This window comes from Halichoeres trimaculatus, unplaced genomic scaffold (genome assembly GCF_033239565.1).
Source record: "Halichoeres trimaculatus isolate MK-OKI-2021-1 unplaced genomic scaffold, fHalTri1.1 fHalTri1_scaffold_16, whole genome shotgun sequence".
NCBI classification, from domain to species: Eukaryota; Metazoa; Chordata; class Actinopteri; order Labriformes; family Labridae; genus Halichoeres; species Halichoeres trimaculatus.
Window position 1 is genome coordinate 8,378,788 of NW_027437194.1, and position 23,893 is coordinate 8,402,680.

Sequence of the window (23,893 nt, forward strand, 5' to 3'; positions counted from 1 at the left end):
TGGCGCGAGAGCCTGAACTCTCGCGAGTATGTGCGTGATCAAAACATGGAAGCCTCCTACTCGGCAATTGTAAACAAACTTTTCGGGCTTGTTTTCTTTTCTATTTCCTCTTTATTGCTTCAGTGTTTATTCTTTTTACTCATTATTTTCAACCGGATTACAATTGAGCCCTGGAGCACCTGTAAAACGACACTAAGGAGTGCTTTAACGAACTTTGCTGCATGGGACGCTCGCAAAAAGTCAAGAAGCAGTGGACATCGGACACCCCAGTTTCACCCTCCTTCACCGTCTATATAACGCAAGTAAACATGCTGCACCGAGGTTCACGACATATCATATCAGTTGACAACATGCTTTCTGGTCCGGACGGGTGAGTGGCTTTTTGAGGTACTCCACAGCCCAAAGGTACGGACAATGGACTGAATGACCAATAATCACACGAGATTATCAAGAGGCGAAAACAGCTCTTGTCCATCTGCTAAAAAAGCAATGCTGTAAGTTTTGGGTGCAAAACAGAAATTGAAGAACTACACAATGATGGACAGTTATTTCGAGACAAGGACATCACATTCCGTCCCGTCTTGTTTTCCTACACCACGCAAGTGCAACATAAGCCTCCCTTACACCCTACACTAACCCAAAACCACCACTAGATGACGCTTTAACACATCTCTTCTAAAAGACTGAGAGTTTGACAGGTAGCTCTGGAGAGAGTAGGCTTCTTTCATGAAAATAAATGATTCCCAAGCACTTCCACTCTGTGGAAAACAGGTAAAGTAGTACTATGAGGAAAATCATATAATTCTTTGTCTATAAAAAGGAGCAAAAAGTGAAACTCAAGCCAAAAAAAAACTAACTATAAACACTGAATGCAAGCAACCTAACTGAAGAAACCCAAAGAGATGTAATGTAAGATGTAAAATATCAGTTCCAACTAAATAAAAACATAAAAAGGAAAAATCTATTTTAATTCATTGACTCAGATTGCTCCGTAACAATCCAAGGCACTGGACTCTTACAGCAAAAGGACTTTTCTACAGCCCTAAATCTCAAGCCAAACTACGAAGTATCAGGTCCTGATGGCTCCCCTGCTGAGTTCAATAAAAAATTCTGACCAATTCGATCTCCTCTCTTAACCAGAGTAATGCCTGAAATGCAAGAACCAAAAATCAAAGAAAGATCCAACTTTTCCAACAAATTATTGTCCGACCTCTTCAATCAACGAAGATTCTATGCACTGCTCCTTTAGCTACTGTCACCACTGATGGACTGACCTCTCGAAGCTTCACAGTGGCCAAAAGCAGCCACTGCAGGGCAGCATACTAATCTTTTTCAACCTCCCAAGGTCATTTAATCATACCCCTTTTACCTCATCTACAAATGCCTGTAAGTCAATCCACATATTACTAACTAAAATTAAACTACACATTTTTTAGGTGTGGGGAGCAATTCATTGTATTTCCACAGTGTATTTCTTTTCAATTCTGTGTTTACTTTTTTAGGGCTGTGAAGTGCAGCATTGATTGTTTTTTTTCCCAATTTGTATTAATGTGTAGTTTAACTGGATATGAGCAGTAGAGTTCTGTGACTGACTTAAGGTTTTAAAAGTTGGATTTTCCTCGTGTTTATTCCTAACCAATCCCCAAATATGGTTCCTGGTGTTATCAAAGTGTGCAGTGGTAATTGTGTGAGGTGTTTTGCGTCTCTGAGCGATCTCCTAGTTATATGATTTGTAGCCTAACAGACACCATCATCCATTCCTACATAGTGAATTGTACAACCTCTCATTATTAAAGTAACTATGTTGCTTAAGCCCATTTTATCTTGCTTTTTGTTGTTTTCTTTATTGAATACCTTTGCTAATAATTTTTTTTACATTTAAAGCAACCAACTTATTTTCTTCCTTATTGATTAGACACTTATCTGTTTATGTTGAACTATCTCAATTTTAGAGATAATAAACTATCTTCTGTATTGGATATATGGTACAGTATTATGGTGCATACTTTTATCACATTTGTTATGCAATATTTCTTGTGCAAAACAAGAACAATACTTTATACTTAAAACTTATAATTATTATTATGACAGTTGCTTTTAAACAAAGAGATACTTCAACTTGGATGATGCTTTCCAGTCATAACTATACCCACAACCAGAGCAAATTTAACTAATTTCACAATTTACATAGTTAGTAAACATAACCTGTGTTCATAGGGAACACATGAGAGGTGCAACAGTACAGCAAGTAAACCTAAATCAAATAAAATTATTTACTCTTTGACAGTAACTTTCTCTAAATTAGTCATCATTATGAACCTTGCAGACTGCTGATTAGATTAAATTTAACTTAAAACAAAATCCAAATAATATGACAACTCAATTTGCAAGCAAACAACAAAAAGTGTAGAAATATATATATATATATATATATATATATATATATATATATATATATATATATATATATATATATATATATATATATATATATATATATATATATATATATATATATATATGCAGCTTTATATCAGACAATACCAGCATGTTGTCATTTTGAGGACAATATCAGCCAACACTGATAACTGATAATATTGTGCATCCCTATATTAATAATTAGTGGTGTCTTGGCTTGATATTGTAATACAATGAAAGGGGGTGACTTCAGGCCACAGATATAAGAGTGACAGTGGAAAAAGCCACTTTAGGTTCTGTGTAAGCATCTTCCTGGAAAAGTGTCGAACTGAATGAGAGGTGGAGCTTCGTCACAGACATGCAGAGAGGTGTTTGAGGAGACGATGACAAGGTGTCAGACTGCTCCTCTCACTGGACAGACAGAGGTGATGTGATCGTGACCCATCAGTAAACTTTATATTTCAGAAGGAGTCTGGAACAGAGAGAGATCCTGCAGGATTACCCTGATGGTGATTGGGTGAGAATCACAGCTTTGATAACACTTCGGAGCAGAGCCTGTCAGCAATGAAAGGAGACATCTATCATTAACTTCAACTGCATGCTTCTTTGAATGGTCTTTAATGTAACTGATGCAGATATAAACATTACTGGGTCAACATAAACAGTATCCAGACTCCTTTTTAGGTTTTCTCTATTTCCAAATGTTAGGAAGCAAAGTTTCATCTCGTGTCGAGCCTCTGTGAGTTCATGTAAGTTTGAATAATGTTTTCTGGGAAAAGAAAGAGCTTCATGTCAGAGTTTATCAACAGGTGCAGAGGTTCAGCCTGCAGTCAGCGTGTGCTGCACGGAGAAGTGAAACACCAGAGGTTCAGAGTGTGACATCAGCAGGCCTGTTCTCACCTGTCAGCAATACACAGAGAAGAAAAGTGTATTAAGACAAGCACAAACAACAACAAAAAGAAACAACTTGGTCTCATAGGTAGAAAAAGAAAAACATGTTTCTTTGATCCTCCTTGTGCCAAAAATTAATATGCATATCAGAAAGAGTAATACTTGGCATCTCTTTATTATAACAAGATAGCTATGCATCCTTTTCTCAGGGGAAAAGACCTTCAGCTACAGAAACCAAACTTGTGATCAGGGCTGTCATCAAATCAGATTTTCATCTTGCAATTATCCTTGTCAAAAATAAAAGATAAAAACAGAATAATGTTTCTACCTTGATGTTTCTGAAGAACTGAGGGTAATTTGGGAGGAAAAGTGCTCAAGAAAAGGCAAGACATGGGTGGAGTGGCTGTGCACTGCAAAAAACTGAAATCTTATCTTTTTTTTTTCTTATTTTCAGTAGAAAATGTCTTTTTAGACTTAATATGGGCCGCATTCATCTCGTCAGTCCTGGAAATGTCTTGTTTCTACTTATTTAAAGACAAACATGACATTTGAATTGCTTGTAACAAGTTTTTTTTTTTTAAATCTGCCAATGGAACAAAAGAAAAGCTTCTTGTACCAAGACATTCTAGTTACAAGCAAATTTTCTAGCAAATTTTTCTTGTTTCACGGGCAGATTTTTCTATTTAACTTGTTACAAGAAATTCAGACCCCATTTTTGTTTTTGAATAACTTGAAACTGGACTGACCAGGTGAATGTGGCTCATATTAGGTCTAAAAAGACATTTAATACTGAAAATAAATTTAAAACACTTGATAAGATTTCAGTTTTTTGCAGTGTAAGAAAGGAGGTGCTAAAAGTTGCAGTTCCAGAGGTATGAGAGACCATTCAAAAAGCAGATTTTGACAGCAGAAATAGACACGTTCTTCTCTTAACTTCTATGCAACAGAAACCAAAACAGAAAAGTGGCGCCATCTAGTGGCCTAGTTTTTGGTACTGCCATAGTGTAACTAAATCTAGACTTTGGAAGAGTACCTCACTCTTCCTCACTTTGCACTTAGGACAAGCCAGCAGGGTTGCAAAAAAGTATTCTCCTGCTGTGCACGAATCAGTACTGCTGTTTAGTCTGGGACTCCCTTTAATTCTTTGGTCAACTAAACACACCTAAATTTGAAATCAATGAGCTCTCATATGCTCGCATAACCACAAACATGAGGTCATTTCGTAGGCGTGGGAGAAAGAGAGAGTCGCTGAGGACGTTTTTCAATTATAGCAATTCATCAGTTCTTTGAGATAATTCTGTCTGGACCAAAGAGCTGCTGGCGAAGGAAGTCTTTGATTCATAATAAAGATTTAAAGACTTCTCCAAAGTCAGAACTCGAGATGTGTTCATGTTCAGTCTGTAAAATAAAACAGGTAAAAGATAGGAGTGAAGGGAAATTAAAGTGACACATCAGAACAGATGATAGTAAAGATAACTTCAGAAACTGGGTCACTGCAACTATCAGACAAGACTTATAAACCTCTCATTTATCCTCTTGGGAAAGTGTCATTTTTCAAAATAAAAAAATAAATAAACAAATAACATATCTAAAACAGTTAACTGAAATCATACAAAGAGCCAGAGTTTAACGTGACTCAACATGCTGTTAATTTTCTTGTCTTGAAATGTTGCCCGACTTTCCATGTTGACATACCTTCAGTTTGTGTTAAGGTTGCACCTTTGTAACTGTGAAGCAAACTGTTTCATCAGCTTAACTAACAGGAGCTGATTTTCTATGAAAGCAGGTGGAGAACAGAATGAGTCAGGGTGTGAGACGCTTGGACTGAAACCTGCAAGGAGGAGAAAGTACAAGGTTAGAGCTGAGCAGAGCATGCACCCTCTACATTAAATTACAGAATATGAATGTGAAATAACAGCAAAATACTGGCATCTCTGCTTTTACTGTTATTTTTCAGCAAATTATATTTTGTTGTGACGGGGTTAAGTAACTGTGAGTGACTTCTGCATCCTTTCAGTTTCATGGGTCATAATCATGGATAGGGTAACTTAGGGTTATTAGTTTCTGTCCTTAAGTCCCCTGAGGCCTCAAAGCTGAATTAAATAAAATAATTTCATAAACTGCTGTGACCTTGTTTGTGGAAATGGTGTCCTCATCGATGGTGTCCAGCTGTTAAAATCTAACTGCTGTTGGCCCTTTCATCACAGCTCTGCAGGAAATAAAGGATGAGGAGTGGGAGGAGGAGATGAATAAGGTCATTTCAGATAAGCCCGGGACCCTGAGTCTTTGTGATAGCGGCGTGGACAAGTCCTCGCCTCCGAATGATTGAGACAGGCACGTTAGGAAAAAGCATGAAAGGCCACAGGGTCGCATCTCTGTTGCTTTTAGATGTAGTCTTTATCATCTTCTTGTCCTTCCTCCTACGGATGGGAGGCCTCAGGTGCTCACGCAGCATCATCAGTGGCCCATATCCCATCCAAATATAGATTCTCCTGTGATGTCAGCGAGTCCCCTTCGGCCAGAGTCACCTCTGAGAATAGATGCAGCCCAAGTGGGGAAACATTCACCTTCAGTTTCCTTCGACAGGAGACGTACAGACCACGGCTTGGTGGATCAGGATTTATGAGCTGTGTGGATTCAGTTTATGAATGAGAGGATTGGAGATGCAGAATGATGAGGAGGGGGAAGAAGATCTAGAGTGCTTCACTTTTGATGAATCCCTTTATATTATATGCCTCTAAACCAGAAAACCAAGCCCTCTTGTGCATTCAGAAATGCGCACTTTCTATGCAGATGTGTAGCTCTTTCTTGTACCTCTAATGCTGCACTGCTCAGCTATCAGTGTGATAGCTCCGAACAAACTCACTGCCCACGGAGACTTGCTTCTTCATGGGAGTATTAAGGTTTCAAAGTAGAAGTGTTGCTCTGACCGAAGGGCCTCTGACTGTTCAGGATATGACTCCTTGAAACAAGCTTTGTGCTGTAGTGGCGCCTCAGATTTATTGGTACTATAAATAGATACATACCAGTCCATTCTTCATTGAAGCTGAGCTTTTCTGCTTCAACTTTCCTCTTGAGGTTCTTTGAAAGTGACATATACGCATATAAGCTTTAAAAAATATTCAGAAGGTCTTTCTCCTGCCACTGTTTTCCACAACCTTCCACAATGCATTTGGCGGGATCCACCCCTTTGCTACAAGCCCACAGATGCTTTTACACCTCGAATACGCAAATATGTCTGTAGTCTGGCTCCACTCTGTTGAATGTTGACTGCGTTTGTCAACTCGTACTGGCCGCATGTTCAGTCCAGCAAGCTACATGATCGGAGGCGTCAAGTAAAATAAAAACACTTTGTTTTTCAAGTTAAAATTTGAGGTATCTATACTTTACTTGAGTAATAATTTTTTCGGTATCTTTTTACAGTTTTTCCTTACATTTTCAGGCAAATATCTTCACTTTCTACTCCACACATTTAAAAAATTGCCTCGCCACTCCTGTTTTTTTCTAGCTTGTCATTATTCAAAAAGACACACTCCAAAAAACAAAAAAAAAACTATCCTAAAATTGCATCATCTGGAAAGAGTCAATTTGATTGTGAGTAGATGAGATGTATAAACATAAAACCATTCCAACACCCTATTGGTTTGTACACGATCCATCACACCTACACACGACACAAACCATGCCTCACTTCAGCAAGGACATAACAGACATATGTGGCGTAGTACAAAGATTCCCATGGCAGAGACTCAGGAGGGGGGATGAGCTACATGAACCATACGCCCCTGTGGCACAGCCTCAGCTTTTGACCTTGATGGAATTTTCCCCCCTTTTACTTTTACTTTTATACTTTAAATAGTTTTGAAACCAGTACTTTTACACTTTCACTTAAGTAAACAGCTTGAGTAAATACTTCAACTTCTACAAAAGTCTTTTTAAACCTTAGTATCTTTACTTCTACTTGAGAAATGAATGTAAATACTTTAGACACCTCTGCGTATGACTGACAGACAGCTGGAGTCATAGACTGAGGTTCCATTGTTGAGCCTCTCTCTATTCATGGTGGGCTGTCAAACCTCAAACCTGTTGACTCCTGGTCTGGCCCTGCTCAATATGTCTGTTTGTTGTTGTAGTCAAGATAGATACCTTTTGGTTTTGACAATATTTTTGATATCATAAACCACTTGGTGTTTTTAGATAGTTTCTGTGCACTACTTCCTGTCCCACTCAATCTTTCCTATGAAGAACTGACGTGTCGATTTTCAGATGAGTGGGCCAGTTTTACAATAAGGTGGGCTCCATATCTCTGGTTGGGCTGCACAGAAACCACCTAAAAACGTTGAATGACTTTCAAAATAAAACACTCCAAAAGCCATATGGTAGACTGATCTACAGATGACACTGTGACGAATTCATTAACCTAATTTTACTTCTCTGCTAATATGCTACAGTTCGAAGGTTAATCAACGATTTAGCGAAAGGTTAAAACAAGAAAGTCAACTCTCAAACAAGACCTGTAAGATATTCAGCTGTTTGTCCTCTGTGATGATATTTTCCTAACTGAGTGTTTCCTCTCTGAGACACTTGTCGTGTGGATTAGAGTCTTACTTTGACCTTTGCTAAATTGAAGCCTTTAATGAATACCACAGCATAACGATCACAGCTTCCTCTGAGCTCTGAGGGCTGGAGAAAGGAAAGCTGCATCGTGTTCTCCGATCCTGGAGGACATGAGCAGAGCACTTAATGTGGTGTGTGATCAGCTGCAGCTCATGCCTCATTTAGCTCAAACATCACTCTGCTCTCCGCTGGACGCCTGTGGCAGCAGCTCTCGCCTCCAGTCGATACGGAGCGCCGATATCAATCAAAACGAGTAGAGTAATGTTTCTCATCACATACAGACACAGAGCGACTTTTAATTACTCTAATAAGAATCTGAAGTGTCCATACTTAAGCTAAAGATGGTTAAATCTTCTGTTTCTCCCTGTTTTAGAAAGATCTACTGCTAGTAGAGAAGATCATGAACGGCCTGGACTCAAATCAACCAGGTGGATTTCGATGAGTTTGTAGTGTTGGGTGCTGCCCTTGTTGACACCTGCAATGACTTCTTTCAAGAGCAGCACAAGAAAGTAGATTTGTTGCCCACATATTAGCTGTGCATTACAGCTAAAAAAGCTTCTTCTCACACCGTTGTTTAAGAAAAACTGTTTCAGCCACAGTGTGAAACACTTTGTTTTAGCTTCTGTCTCTTTAAGGCTCCCTGCTCAATAAAACCCCATTCTCTCTGATTGGCCAGCCCTTTGGAGATCTCGTGAAGATCTTGTGATGATCTTGGGATGATCTCAATAAGATTTCGTGAATGTCTTGTGATGATCTTGCAGAGATCTTGTACTAATCTCAGTAAGATTTCGTGAAGATCTTGGGATTGATCTTGCAGCGATCTTGTGATCTAATGACTATGCTACAGGAACTTGTGACAAACTCAGAGATTTCTTGTGACATCTCGGGAAGATCTCATGACAGTCTTGAAAAGATTTTGTGACAATCCTGCAAAAATTTTGAGACAATGTCAGGAAGATCTTGTGAAAGTCTCAACTAGATCTTGTTATTGTGTTGGGAAGATACTGTAAGAATCTTATGATTATCTCTTGGAGTTCCTGTGGCCATCTTTTAACAATCTTGTACAGATCTTGTGACGGCCTTGGGTAGGGATGGGTACCCAATTAGGTACTTTTATAGGTACCAACCGAAATCTGTCAAAAGTACCTGGTACCGATTCACAAAAAATCAAAAGGTACCATGTTGAGGTACCTAAATGCAACCTTGTGACTGTGAGGGAGTGGAAGAGTAGACAATTTTCCATGCTGGACATAAACACAGCATTACAAGGTTATATATTAAAGAATAAATGCGTCACATTGAAAAAATTTATATATATATATATATATTATCAAACAAGTTTATATTTTTTACCAAATAAGCACAAAAAAGTACCTAAAATTGGTACCGTTGAGTACCGGTACCGATTGCCAGGAACCCGGCATCGGTACCGTATCGTTTCATATGTGAAAGGTACCCATTCCTAGTCTTGGGAAAATCTTGGGACAATCTTGGGAAAATCTTATGACAATCTTGCGAAAATCTTGCGAAGATCTCGTGACAATCTCACAAAGATCCTGTAATGATCTAGCAAAGGTCTTGTGATGATCTTCCAAAGGTCTTGTAATGATTTTGGGAAGATTTTGGGAAGATCTTGTGATGATATCACTAGGATCTTGTGACAATCTGGTGAAGATCTTGTGAAGAACTTTAATATGACATGTGAAGGTGACTGTCCTGTGGCAATTTCAGGAGGATCTTGTGACTATCTTGGGAAGAGCTCATCAAGATCTGGTGAAGATCATGAAGCACTAGTCAAATCATTTACAGACAGATTCAGATATTTATAAAACACATGTAGAGGTTTGAAAACCTGCACACATTCAGTATGAACATCCATCATTGTTAATTTATATCCATGTTGAGAATATTGGAAGCAAAAAACCCCACTTTAAAGTCTTCTTGGATTAAATATAATAACACCATGTGAGTAAATGTTACTCGCTGTACAACCATCCTAAATGTCACGATGAAGAAGTCTAACAGCTACAAGATGTGATTGCTCTTTCCTGTGTGGCATTCAAGTACACCCTTCATGTACTCTGAACCATCAAACATGTTGAATGTGTGTGTGAAAGTAAATGTCCTCTCACTTAGCATCCACTTACCCGACATGTAAGAGTTGTAAAGGGCCGTGCTGTTGGGAAATGACTGTACACCCCGTGTCTCAATGACGCATGGCGATCCCAGCCCGCAGAGACCACCCGGGTCCGGCAGCAACAGCCAATCCCACGCCTCCCCTCAGGCGGAGTCGTGATACTCTCACCTTGGGGAGGACAAAAGTGAAGCTGCTTTCCCATGGATTTCCTCTGTGTGTCCCACTTCCTAAAATACCCAGCAGGCACTTCATTTACGATGACATCCTCAGCTGTGACGTGGAGGAAAATTACAACGATAAGTGTGATGCTTTGATGCGAGCAGATGGTGCTCCCACAAACCCTCACGGTTACAATGCAATTTATGTCTGATTGGCTGTAATGGAGCCGGATAATCACACAATCCCCCTCTGGACAATTCCAGGCAATAATTATGCGTTTTGCTCAGTTTCCAAAAGGTTGCAATCAATCATAAGAATCCTTTGATCAATTAAGATTGTGGATGTCACTCCCTACACTTATAAATTCACTCATTTTAATGTACTGTCTCATTTCCTGTAAATCAACTTCTTGTAGATACTTTTCTAGCACATAATAAAGTTTGGATCATGTCTAAGGGTCTATGATGTAGATCCAAAAAAAATGTTGGGCCATTTAATGAATGTTTTAAGAATAAAAAGAATAAAAACAACATAGAAAGACATAAAACTCAGATCAAAGAGTTTGAAGCTTGAAAATAAAAACGAAATGTGTTTAAAAAAAAAAAAAAAAAAAACGGATCCATGCTCTTTGCCCCTTAAAAAAAGGATAAGTCATTAAAAGGAACAGAATGATAATTTAAAGAGGGAGTGTTCTGCTTTCACGTATTTTTAAACATGGACCTTAAGTAACGATGCTGGATGTTGGGACTAAACGTGCAGATTGACAGACATCTGGCTGGAATGATGATGTCATCACATTAGGATCTCCTAGCTGGTTAATGACATGTTGAAGAGGCCAGGCCTGAAACACCAAAGGTCAGCATATGGCTCCGCCCCTCTGACAGGCCTCTCGAGGGCTTGGCCAATCAAAGTGAAGAGTTTTTGGTGCCTTAACTCTTTCAAGTCCATCGAAACACCAGCACTCCTATTTTGAAGTACTCTTTAAATTGCTGTAACCCTCGAACCATTTGGGCTAATGAGAAAAAAACAAACAGCTCCTTAGACATGTAAGGATTACCGTAACTCTTTGACTATTTGGTCAAGAGAAAAAAAAATCAGACAGTACATAAAGAAGAGAGAATGAGCTTTCAGGGCATGATTTCTGACTGAAGAGAATAAAAAACAGACCAGTTTGCCTGCAAAGTACTTTGATGATAAAGGGTTAAAGAGACATCAGCTGAATAACGGGTCTCAGACAGAAGCTAAAATAAGGCTTTTTTAAAACACCAGTGAGAGAAAAATAGTTTTTTTCTGAGCTGTGAATCATGTTAAGATAACTTGGGGGCATCAGAGAACAGAATAAAGACTTTAAAAGTTCAGTACCCTCTCTTTAAGGCAACTGTTCTTATTTTATGAAGCTTGGTTGTTTTTCTTTTAGCTTTCCTGATTTATTGGCTGAAATTTTAAAAGTGGAAAGACAAAAGAATCAGTGCAAAAAAATCATCATATTTTTCAACTGAATTTGTGAAAAACTAACTTAAAACAGCCCCAAAAAAAACATTTCTTAAATGTGCATCCCTTGGTATATTTTGGGGAATCTTGTCTGTTTGTTTGTGAACAACTTAACTCAACAACTAACAAACAGATCTTGATGAAATTTAAGGAAATGTTCAAACTGGGATAAGGGAGAGGTGATTCAATTTTGGAGGTGATCTGGATCATTGCTTGGATACCATAATTTTTAAAGGATTCGTTATCATTGTGAGATAGGTCCGTATTTACCAAATGTGTATATAACTCCAAAATAAATGTTCAGATTGCTTGCAAAACAATACAAGACAAGGTCACCATAAATTAATATTCTGACAGATGTAAAAGTATGATCCAGATCCTGGCAATATTCTGTATACTAAGATCCAGAATATGATCATCATTTTCAACACTGTCAGGAAACAAATTATGTTACAAACCTGCAACTAACACCAAATTGTAGCAGACAGTCTGCTGAAGGGAGTATAACATTAAAGTCGGTCTAAAGTGTTGGTGACGATCACAATATGCTTGGCGGAGGTCTGAGCTCCCTGAGTGCTTTTCTAGTTTTTTTAATAATGTCAGTTTCAGGTGTGTCATCTATATTTATATACAGTCAGCATGAACTAAACTGTGAAGAGGTTGGTGTTTTTTGAGTGTTTTTTGGGGGACAGTTTTGATGTGAAACAGAGAGAAACAGAAATTGTAAGTTTAAAATCTAAAGAGGAAAAAATGACACAGGGGAATCAAGGTCATGGTTTGTAGAAGTGATGCTAAAAGCAGCTGGAACAACATTTTTTATTTTTGTATTTTTATATTTCAGGACATCTTCCGTTCACTCCATGTGTCAGTCCTCCAAATGTACGAGCATCCTGTGATGAACGTTTTTGAGAAACGCCTCTGGCTCTTATCTCCCACATGCTGTCCGTCTCTGTTTCGTCACTCTGTGCGTCACCGTTAGTGTCATAACTTCTCATTAGGAGTGACAGTGTGTGTGTGTGTGTGTGTGTGTGTGTGTGTGTGTGTGTGTGTGTGTGTGTGTGTGTGAATACTTTCTTGGATTAATTGGAGTCTCAGCTGATGGTGATGAGGTGAAAATTGAGTGAAAATTTAATGTGATGTGGAACTCGTGGACGTGAAGAAAGGTTACAGAGCCGCGTGGGGATTAAGATGGCTTTATATTTAGAGAGTGAGCCTGCATCTGTGATTAATTAGTGATATTTTTTAGTCTTGTATGATCCACATAAAACTCTTAACGCTCTTAACTTAATTAGCCCTCTGATTGTTTAGACATTGATAAAGCTAAATTTGACGGAACTTTGATGAAAACATATTCAGGAGAAAAGGATTTCAGATCACACAGTGAGGCCTCTGTGTTTCCTCGCAGCTTTCACACCCATTGACATGTGTTTGAACACCTTCAGTAGAGCTGAGCAACAGGTGGAGGATGATCTTGTTCAAACATGAGGAGTCAGAGTTCCCACTTTGGCTTGTTTTATCCTTGGGAAACTGTGTGGTCAGCTCTCCAGGGGGCTGACAACAAAGGTGAGAGAGGTCAGTCCGCTGCCTGATCAGGGGGGATGGAGACATGAATGTTACATGAATTTTCACAGCAGCCATCCAACAGAAATGTCAGTATAAGACTAAAATGAATTAAAAACATAAATCCTCTGTTCCTTGCTCGTACATAAAGTTCTCTAAAAGTCTCAGCTACACTCTTGAAATATCTGTCTGAGAGTCAAAGCACTAAAAATATCCCTGTCTGGTCTCTCTTGAAGCCCCTGCTGAGTGATTGACAAACTATTGATTATTTAGCGTCTCTGAAAGTTCAGATTTAAATGTCACGCTTGATTTTTTGAAACCGTTAGATAACAGAGGAGTTCAGTCATCACAATCAACCCGTCTAAGTCAAATCAGAAGTACATTTATTCTGAACTTCTTCACCTTATAGAGAGCAAGCAGTGATCAAAACAGACATCTGCTAAGAATGTTAAGAAGATATCTCGTTCTATTTTTGTTACAGTCCATAAAATCAAACCAAGACTGTTTAACTTTTTATTTTATGATGTATAATTATCCTGAGACTGGTTTATTTATGAGTAAGCACCATAGACTGTATAAAACATGGATGACGTCACCCATCTGTTCCTGAAACTGTGAAATGAAGCCAATCTGCGGACGCAACCACATTTGCTATGACATCGCCTGTGAGTTTTTCTTCAAGCAGCTACAGGGCGCCCGGTGGTCACATGACCTGAGCTGTGCCTCTAATTGGAAAATCAAACAATCCTAATAACTTCTAAACTTCAGAACCGCAGTGTGTGCCAATAGTGAAACCAGAATTTTAGACCCAAGCCATTTTTTGAACCGGGCTGTAAATACGCTTTTTAATGCCGTAAAAGTCTGTTTTAATGGCTGGGTGTGTACGTGACTTCCGGCCTGTCTGCAGCTAGCCTCAAGCGGATCCTCAACAAATAGCGACTTTTAGCACTTCCACATAGGCTTAAATTTTTACTTACCTGATGTTGGCCCTTGGTAAGCACATAAATTGAGATTGCTTACGGTTTTAACAGGTGGTAATCTATCTTATTTAAATAACTACAGGCCCGTTATCAAACTGTCAGTGTTGGCAAAGGAACTGTAGGGACAAATAAGTTACCAAGTGAAAGAGATTTTATCCCAATATGTAATTCTTTACAATCTATAATCTGGGTTTAGGGCAAAATAAAAAAAACACAGTACTGCTACAATGAAGGTATTGGATGACATAAAAACCAAAGGATCCAGAGAGAACTGTGTTGCTCTATTTGTATTCATCTAAGGTCTTGACTCTGTGGATTACTCTGTTCTTCTGCAGAGGATCGCCAAAGTCGGATTTCTTGCTGAAAACTGTTTAGTGGTTCAAAAGCTTCCTGAGTAGTAGGAAGCAATGTGTCAAAGTGAATACCTTCTGTTCTACCTTTGAATATAAGGAATGGTGTTCCGCAAGGATCCATACTGGGCCCTTTTCTTTTTCTGATTTACATTAATAATTTATGTAAAAATATCAAAGAGAGAAAGTTCCATTTTTATGCAGATGACACCATCTTTTACGTCTCAGGATTTTCTTTTTGAGTGCAGTTAAGCAACTGCAAACCGCTGTCCATAGAAATATCTATAAACTAAGGCTGGTTCTTAACATCCACAAAAAAACGCCCAGATTTTCTCCTGGATGAAAGCCTTTCTGTTAGCCATCACTTCCAGAGCTTGACAAAAGCACTGAGGGTGAAGTTGTTTTTTTGTTTTTGTTTTTTTAACAGAACCAAAGGCTGTTTTTCATTTGTTGCTCGAAAAAAAAACTATTTCAAGCAACCTTTTTTTTTACCTTTTCTTGACCATATTGTCTATTTGCATGCTGTTCTCAGTTCACCATGCTGCATTGAGCGTAGTCTCTGGATTAGGATGTCATACACATCACTGTGTCTTGTGTGAAAAACAAAGGTCTGTCTTCCTTATATAACAGATGAATGGAGCGTTAGAATATCTTTATGGTAATATTAATTGATTTTCTGTCTTGTTTATGCTCTTTACTGGTTCCTAAGATTATCACTGGCTGCTTTCAGTCAAGTGAATTGACTCCATGGCGTCCTCATGTTAGTTTGGACTATTTCAATAATAAGATTAGAATCATCTGATTTATTAATTGATGTATTGTTAATCTATTGTTGTCTATTTTTTATGTCTCTGCCTTCTTTGGGAAACTTTTTTGTGCAACTGTCATGGCCATGACTCCCTTGTAAAGGAGATCTTGCTTCTTAATGGGAATAATCCTGGAAAAATACAGGTTTAATGAAAATAATTAAATAAATAATAAAATTTTCCTGAGATGGTACAATAAATTGAATGATGCAAAATTAACTATGCTGAATGTCAATCAGTCAAATACACATAAATAGTTTGGGATTTAGACGGGACATCTGGTCAAGTTCCTTTTTCATAAAACTATTCAATCCTTTTACTAAAACCCCTCATAAACACATTATTAGTGTTCACAAACATCCATCTGTTTATCAAATACTTAAAAATTCATGTTCTCACATGTTCTCTCTAACTGGCATTTGATTATCGCTGTCAACACGATGGAAATAAAGATAAAGTTTGTTTTGGGTTGTTTTTGTGCTGAAACTCGATCACACAATAAGTGTTTTCAGATTCTAAAATATATCGCTGAGGTTTGAAGTGTTTATTTCTGTGAGAAAGCTGCACATCTATCAGTTTCTCACCTTTGTGCTCTGTGATATTCAAAATTAAATTAGTGCAAGACCACCTGGAGAGCTTTTTCCAATCATATGTTTGAACACACACACACACACACACACAGAGGCAGACTTTTCTGCAATAAAGACATGGGTCATCATCACACAGTCGTCCATCACAGCTGCGGCTCCAGGTGTCTGTCATTGATAATACACCTGCAGGCCTTTAATCGCTGCTCGCCTCATTGCTTCATACCACTGGAGCCGTTATTTTCAGAGATATCTCCTGCTGTTCCTCTGTAGTGACAATGAAGGCTAGTTTTATACCCCCACACACACTGTGACATCATTCCACAGGAGGGTGAGAGATCGTGAAATGGCAGCTGACAATGTGAAGGTTGTTTACAGAGATATGAACCCATGCGCTCAAGATTAATTCACTTTAAACACAGAGCAGCTGTAAAATCAAGTCCGGGAGAACATTTATTGAAATGTTACTGAAAATTATCATAAAGCTGCAAACAGTGAATAGAGTAACACATGTTTTGAACACGTTTTGGAGAAACTCCTCAACCAGAGCTCTGCTGGCTAGTGTCGAAGAACGGGATCGTCTGTTTTTAGCGCTTTTGAATGGTAATGGTTATTCATTTGACCCATTAATGGATTGCAATGTGACAAGCTCAAGCAACAACCTGCTTGAGATTGTGCTCAAAACTGCAGTTCATCTGGTGTCCACTAGAGGCTGCCTGCAGAAACACCAGAAACTACATACGCACCCATTAAAAAAGTAATGTTGGAGTTTAGGGGCAGCAACAGGAAAAGCCCAGTCACCCCTGGCCTGGCACTTAAATGGTGTGTCTTGTTGGAGGAGAACACAGAAGAAGGGGGCTTCTTGGTAATAAAGGGCTTCGTAAGTGGTGAGCAGACATTTAAATTGCATCCGGTATTTTACGGGTAGCTAGGGAAGTTCATGGAGAGCTGGTGTAATGTGGTCTTTGGTGATGGGCAGCACGGTTTTGGACATGTTCCTGATTTTTTAGGACTTTTGTTGTGGTGCTAAGAAGGAGACTGTTGCAGTAGTCGTGCCAAGATGTGATGAAGGTGTGTATGAGTGTTTGAACAGCAGATAAAGGCAGATAGGACGAAGGCAAGCAGTGTTTTTGAGGAGTAACATTCCAGACTTACAGACTTGGTTGGCATGGGGCAGGGAGAAGAGAGAGGGGTTTAAAGCTTGGTTTCCACCAAGCTGTTTAGTTCAGTTCCTCTTGGCACAGCACACATTTTACGGCTTTTCCACTGACTAATCCCAGGGCAGACCCCCAAATAACCGAGACAAGCCATCCCGCTCTTTAGCACCCTTCCATATAGGTGCCAGAATAAAGCAATCCCATCTTGGTAGGTGGAGCTACAACACTGCAGACTGTTGATTGGTCAAAAGAATCGTCACTTACCGTGCGACAGCGGCTGAGTTTCTCCTGGCAGTGCACAGCCTTCTCTGAAACTAGCTTGATTGCACTTTGTATCAAAGAGCCACATGCCGATCACTAAGAGGACGAAATGCTGGATGTCTTCCATCATTGCTCTTTTTTGGCTGTGTTGCATTTTTCTTCTTTGTTGGATTCATTAGCCGGGTACACTGTGTCGCACTACTATGGCATCACACTCATAGGCTGTATAAAACATGGATGAAGCATCCACGATGTCACCTGTCTGTTCCTGAAACCGTGAAATGAAGCCAATTTGCGGACACAGCCACATTCGCGATGGTACTGGCTGTTAGTTTTTGTTGTTGTTATTTCTTAGTTAGTTTTTCTTCAAGCAGCTACAGGGCACCCTGAGGTCACGTGACCTGAGCTCTGTTTCTGGTTGGAAAATCAAACGATCCTGATAACTTTTCAACAGCAGAGATAGAAAAAAATTTACTCATCGCATAGTGTGCTGATAGTGAAATCAGCGTTTTAGACCAAGCCGTTTCTGGAACCAGACTGTAAATATGCATTTCAATGCCGTAAAAGTCCGTTTTTATGGCTGGGTGTGTACGTGACTTCAGGTCTTTCTGCAGCCAGCCTCAAGCAGATTCTCGATGAACAGTGACTTTTAGCACTTCCACATAGGCTTCATTTTTACTAACCGGATGTTGCCCCTTGATCACACTATTATGTTACGGTTGGCATCAGGCTTACACACCGCCTTCCACGAGGGGGCAGTGTTGGCTGTTGAAACGCAAACAGGACCAAGCTTAACCGAGCCAACCCGTACCAAACCATGTTGAGCTACACTAGACTGCTTGGTGGAAACAGGGCTAAAGATGATCAAGATTGTGGATTGTACTGGACCATTGTGCTTCTTACTGGATGGTAAGGTTGAGTCAGCATTTCCAGTACGGCAGCTGCTTATGATGGGCATTAAAAAACAAATTTGGAAAGTCACAGAGACTACATCCAGTCTAGCTCCTGGGGTCATTTTGGTACCAAAACTAGAAGGGTTCTTAAAATTTTGGAAGTATGGATTGTTTCTTTTGGTATCTTTTCTAACTTTTAATGGGGAAAACGCAAAACATTGTAATGCTGAGCTGTATTTAACCTAACCATTCTGGGTGATCGCTGCTGTTGTCACAGAAATTAAATTAATGAACAGGTTTTCATCAAAAAAGAGACCAAACCAGAGGTCATTGCTTTGCCATGCAGTGTTATTTTATTACAAAAAGATTTTATACAAATTTAACAGCATAATGGAAATGGACACTTGAATGTATTTATCTAATCTAACGTCATACATATTGCCTTCTCTGTCGTCTGTGGTGTGAAATAATCATGTCATCATTCAGAAAAACAAACAGCAGGTAAAACATTCATTTTAGCACCATTCCTTGACCACCAACATATAAATATGAAAGTAAACAACAAGAGCAGTTCCACCAAACACAAAGGACACTTCATCCAGCTTTATTAGGCATCAAACCATAAGTCCATGATAAGGAAACAAAGAAATGGTTCAAAAGGTCATGATGATCACATCACTGTGAACGTAGATAACTTTACTTTAATACACTGTTATTTTCTGTCTTTGGGTTTCAGACGGAGTGATGACCAGGTGATCTCAGTAAAATAAATCTGCAGTCACATAACATGTTTGTCCTGTTTGAATCAGTTACTGAAGCAGAAATCCTCCACGTTGTTGAGTTTGATGGTCTGCAGCTCCTGGCTATCCAGAAGTCTGTAGCTGAACGACACTCGACTGACGAACTTCCCGCTGGAGACCATCCTCACCACCGTGTTGTCACAGCCGATCTTCATGTGAGCTGCAGAGGACGAAAGAAGAGGAGGAGAATAATCAGACAGGTGTTCATCAGGAATCAAACTAGAGGTATGGAAGGAGACTGAGGACTCACTGGGTCCAGTGAAGGAGATGCAGAGGTCTGTGATGGGCAGCAGCTTGGACGTGTCAATGCCACTGCCACCCAGAAGCTGCACAAAGTCTCCTGAGTCTGCACAGCCGGGCATGGACCTCTGGAAGTCAACACACAGTTAATGACACTTATTATATTTAAACAGTAAATATGATTTATTTGTGCAACATGAGGAATCAATTCAGAAGGAAAACAACTTTAAAACTCTAACCCGACTCTTACAATAAAGCAGTTTGGTACAGATTTTTTATTGGCCTTTGAAGAGGTTTTATTTTTCTTTTCTACCTTTGTATCCCTTTTTTTCAAGGTTAAGGTATGTTCCCATTCCTGGATGGGAAAGCTGAAGAGAGACAGTAAATGTAGTGAGCAGAGAGCATAAAGAGACGTCCAGCAAAAGGTCAAGACTGGGAGTCCAACCAGAAACCAGCTGCTGTAAACCAGGTATGCACTTGAACTGCAAGGTCAGTGACAACCCCTTTATGTCCTTTCTTTTTATATAATGCTTTATAGTTAATACTGTTTATGTTTGTGTCTCTGTTTGGGGTCTGAATCTTTTGGTGAACACTGCTTTTTAAGAGCATTGTTGATAGTTAAGCCAGCCAAAAATGGACACAAGGCCCATCTTTTATGACTAACTTCACCTGGCCGCCCATTCAATCAATCAATCAATCAATCAATCAATCAATCAACCAATCAATCAATTAATCAGTCAATCAATTGATCGATCAATCTTTATTTGTATGGCGCCAAATCATAACAAACATTATCTCAAGACCCTTTACAAAAACATTTACAGGTCTAGACCTGTAAATGTTAATAAAATTTTATTAGCAGAGCCCAAAGCCCAAAGGTTGTACAGTCGGTATTTTATCAAACATGAGCAGTGGTCACATGAACCCTGATGTTACTGTTGATTTGAAACACTAAAATAATAACAGGAGCTTGGGTAGCAAGGACAACAAGAGCAGCTTGGAGGTACAATTCTGAAAACTCCAGCTAAAGTGAAGGTTTTAGAAAACTCTGGTTTCATGGTTTCATAGATCAATACATTCAATATCACAGCTGAATGACAGTTCATTCTGATTGGCTGGCTTGGGTTTTACATCAGAAAAACACTGTCGAATATGGGTTTGGCATGCTTCAAGCCACACTTATCGGCAGGTGTCTTTTTAAACACGAATGAGGGGGAGATATTCAATGTTTGAAAATGCCCAGCTACATGTGTACAAGGCCTGAAAGAAAGGTCCAGTACCACATTATTTCCCACTTCACCTGTGGTATGTCCGCTGACTCACCTGAGCTCTTTTAAGTGTCTGCAGGTTTCATGTTTTCTACATTTTTGATTCACTTTCGACAAACAGCAGCTGTTTTCTTTTTTCTCCAGAGCCTCCTTGAGCCCCCTGCCCAAACTCTGCCAAGCTCTTACCAGACTCTCAAACGCCTCTGCCTTGAGCCTCACACCTCACCTTCTCCGGCCTCCCTCTCACCTTGGGTCTTGTGTTTATCACCCTCCACTTCACCTTTCAAAAATAAACCTCACTTCAACTGTTTCCAAGTTGCTTTTGGGTCCAAATGGAATTTCTAAATGTTTAGTGTGGAGTATCTTTTTCTTACTTTATTACTGCATTTTGCACTTAGTTTTTCTTTCTGCAGCTGTAACTGCCAAATTTCCTAACAAGGATCAATAATAGTCTGTTTTTTTCTATTCTATTCTATGAGCTTTGAGTCACATTTCCAAAAGAATTCATGTTATCATTATTATACTTTAGAAAAATGTTTTCTCTTCCTGTTCTAAGACTCTTTTAAACACCGGATTTTGTTTTTATTTTCTAACAGGACTTTAAAGGTGCTGTAGTTTCAACTCTCACCCTGTTCCCTGGTACTTCATGTTTTGTATTTATGTTAGCTCTTCCCGTTTGAAATATCTCTTACCTTGTTTTATTTGTTGTATGAATAAACTGATTTGGCCTCCTCGAGTTGTTTTCCTTTGGTTAATCATCCTATTTCGCCTGTTTTGTGCCTCACCATTTGTTTCAGCAGTGACTAATTGCCTCCGTTACTGGTGTTGAGTCCTTGTGTTTCCTTCCCACTGTGTTCCTAGCGATCTTGTTTTTTTTTTCCTTTATCTTTATGGTCTTGTCATTCCTTTTAAAGTTATTGGATTATTTGGATTTATGGATTTAATATTGAACATTTGTTTGGAGATCTGAACAGTGATCCTCCTCCTCATTTGTGATATTTAACCATCTTAATGTAATCAAAGAAAGCTCCTGCTGTCTGCTCACTGACAAAAACAAAGACTTTTGTTTTTTACTTTAAGATAAACTTCTGCTCATTATGGAACCAAACGCAACAGACAGAGAGGCCAGAACTAGTCATTGAAATGGAAATACAAAACTGCTGCTCCAAACTCTTGATTTTCAAGTAGGATCATGTAGTTGAATCCAACATTTCACCAATTGTTTCCTCACCTTTGCATTTGACATGATGAACTCATAAGCAGACATTCTGTCATTGGATATAACTTCTTTCTGGAAAAATCAGGTGTGTTAAGTGTATATTTAAAGATTAAAAAAATCCACCATCCTTCAGAAAACCTCACTGGTGCTGATGTCAAATTTAGACTGGTGGCCTGAAAAGTATGAGAATTTGTGACTATTTCTGAGGTATTCTGACTGATATTAGCAGTTTTCGACTATGAAGCCAAGATTTGACAGTACTTGGATGAATTTTGTATAAGTAAAATCATGTGATGCTTTTCTCACCTTGGGGTAGTTGTGCACATGTCCCAGACTGAACTCCGAGACGTCTATTTCCACTGGGTAGATGATGGAGAAGCTGCAGTTCCTGTGCTGCTGTGGGATCACCATTGTGTAACTGCCCTCTGGTGACTGGGAGATGACATTACACGCTACGAGAGGGAGAAGAGACACAGAGACAGAAAGGAGGTGCGTTTACAAGGGATCTGCTGGATGGATGGATGGATGGATGGATGCTCCAGGCAAAAATATAAACTACTCAAAAGTACACTCATTACTTATCAAATAAACCCACATACTGAAGTGAAATGTCAAGACTAGAGTCAAACCTTTGGTAGTTTGAGGTGTGAGCAAAAAAATGACGTGGACAAAGATTTTTAAAGCCAGGCCGAAGATTTTCTGACAATTTATTCTAAGCATTTTTGCTCATTTCTCTGAGCTGGTGAATTATAGCTGCTTAAAAACTATTAATTCAAACAAATTGGTGCAAAGACAAAGGAAGAAATCAAGACATTTTAAACATTGTTTGTCTTTCTTTAGTCTTTAAGTCAACATAGGACAAAATTTGCACCCTGATCAAGACAAAATGTGAATCTAACTTACGGAAAGGGTTGATGTGTTTCCTGACCGTCAGGGTGAAGCTGCTGCCGGCGTTGTGGATGCGAAAGAAGACCATAGCCACATTTTGAGAGGAGCGTACGCTTCTCCTCAGAGACCCTGAGTCACAGTAATCCACGTAACGCTCGTACACAGGCAAAGGATGATCCTGAGAGCTGGGGAACTTCTCTCCCTTCATCACCCAGCCGTCAAACACCTGAATCAGACGTTAAAGAAGGATTCCTGAGTTAGTAAAGGAGGCATTTGAGTCTTTTAGGAAACATCCTGTTGGCTGTGAGGGTCAGTTTTTCAGCATGGGAGGTTAAAGCTACTGCTTATGTTAAAGGAGCTTTCTGTCTAATCTGGAAGTGATTCTAATCTTAGGAAAAGAAGGGAACAGACCTCAGAATGGTGTCATGAAAGCAAACCACAAGTAAGAGTCCATAAAATGACAGATGACTCATACACTCATGTGTCACTGATCAGGACTAGTGCGTGCACTTTTACGTTAAAATGTCAAATGATGAATTTACCGTGATGAAGTCTCCCCCGCTGCAGTCGATGTCCACATTATCATAATCCACGCTGATCACTTCGTTTGGCTCTGCCATGAAGAAAGCTGCACAGCTGAGCTGAGGACGCTCAGCTGTGAAGGTGAACTGACCCTCCACTGCTACCATATCCAGACAACCTGAGACACAGACAGTCAAATGAAAACAATACACGAGTTATATTTCCATGTTACATTCTTGCTTCATGAGTTTTTCTGCTTTTTGCATCGTTTTATTCCTTTTTTTTTTTTTTTTTTGAAAGATTGTGCAAATTTATCCAGGTCAAATAAAGCTGGCAAACAGAAATATGATGTCAGAAGATGGTTTTCGGGTCATCCTGGTACATCAAATTAGTGCAACATTTTTAATACTAAAGATTAATATTCCATCTTGTTTCTATAATATTTCAGGGTGTGCATGCAAGATGAATATTAAAAAACACACTTTCCATCAATTTTCTGTCTTATTTGGTATCAGCTGTAAGATAAGTTACACATTTTGCATGACTTACGCAGAGGTCGACGGTACATGAGCTCTTCAGGTGTTTCTCTCTTCAGTTCCGGGTTGAAAAATGAATATAATTCATCTTTTGAGATCTCGTTGTTCTGCAA

At 39.1% G+C, this 23,893-nt stretch overlaps 1 protein-coding gene and 1 long non-coding RNA gene across 4 annotated transcripts in view; one reads left to right on the forward strand and one right to left on the reverse strand.

Annotated features, from left to right (window-relative positions):
• LOC141805826 (uncharacterized) lies at positions 1-21,282 on the forward strand. 2 transcript variants are annotated; one of them, XR_012599737.1, is made up of 3 exons: positions 1-302; positions 19,044-19,816; positions 20,760-21,282. It is a non-coding gene; the product is annotated as an uncharacterized LOC141805826 (long non-coding RNA). The 2 variants fall into 2 exon arrangements; XR_012599736.1 differs by lacking the exon at positions 1-302 and having other exon boundaries at positions 19,376-19,492; positions 19,683-19,816.
• Positions 19,113-23,893, reverse strand: part of crhbp (corticotropin releasing hormone binding protein) — a 13,064-nt gene continuing 8,283 nt past the window's right edge. For both annotated transcript variants that reach the window (XM_074691019.1, XM_074691018.1), the window contains 6 exons: positions 23,794-23,887; positions 23,265-23,422; positions 22,738-22,948; positions 22,141-22,286; positions 19,358-19,475; positions 19,113-19,267 (listed from right to left, as the gene is read on the reverse strand). In XM_074691019.1, the coding sequence (XP_074547120.1) occupies positions 19,113-19,267; positions 19,358-19,475; positions 22,141-22,286; positions 22,738-22,948; positions 23,265-23,422; positions 23,794-23,887 (882 nt within the window). The remainder of the gene's footprint in view (positions 19,268-19,357; positions 19,476-22,140; positions 22,287-22,737; positions 22,949-23,264; positions 23,423-23,793; positions 23,888-23,893) is intronic.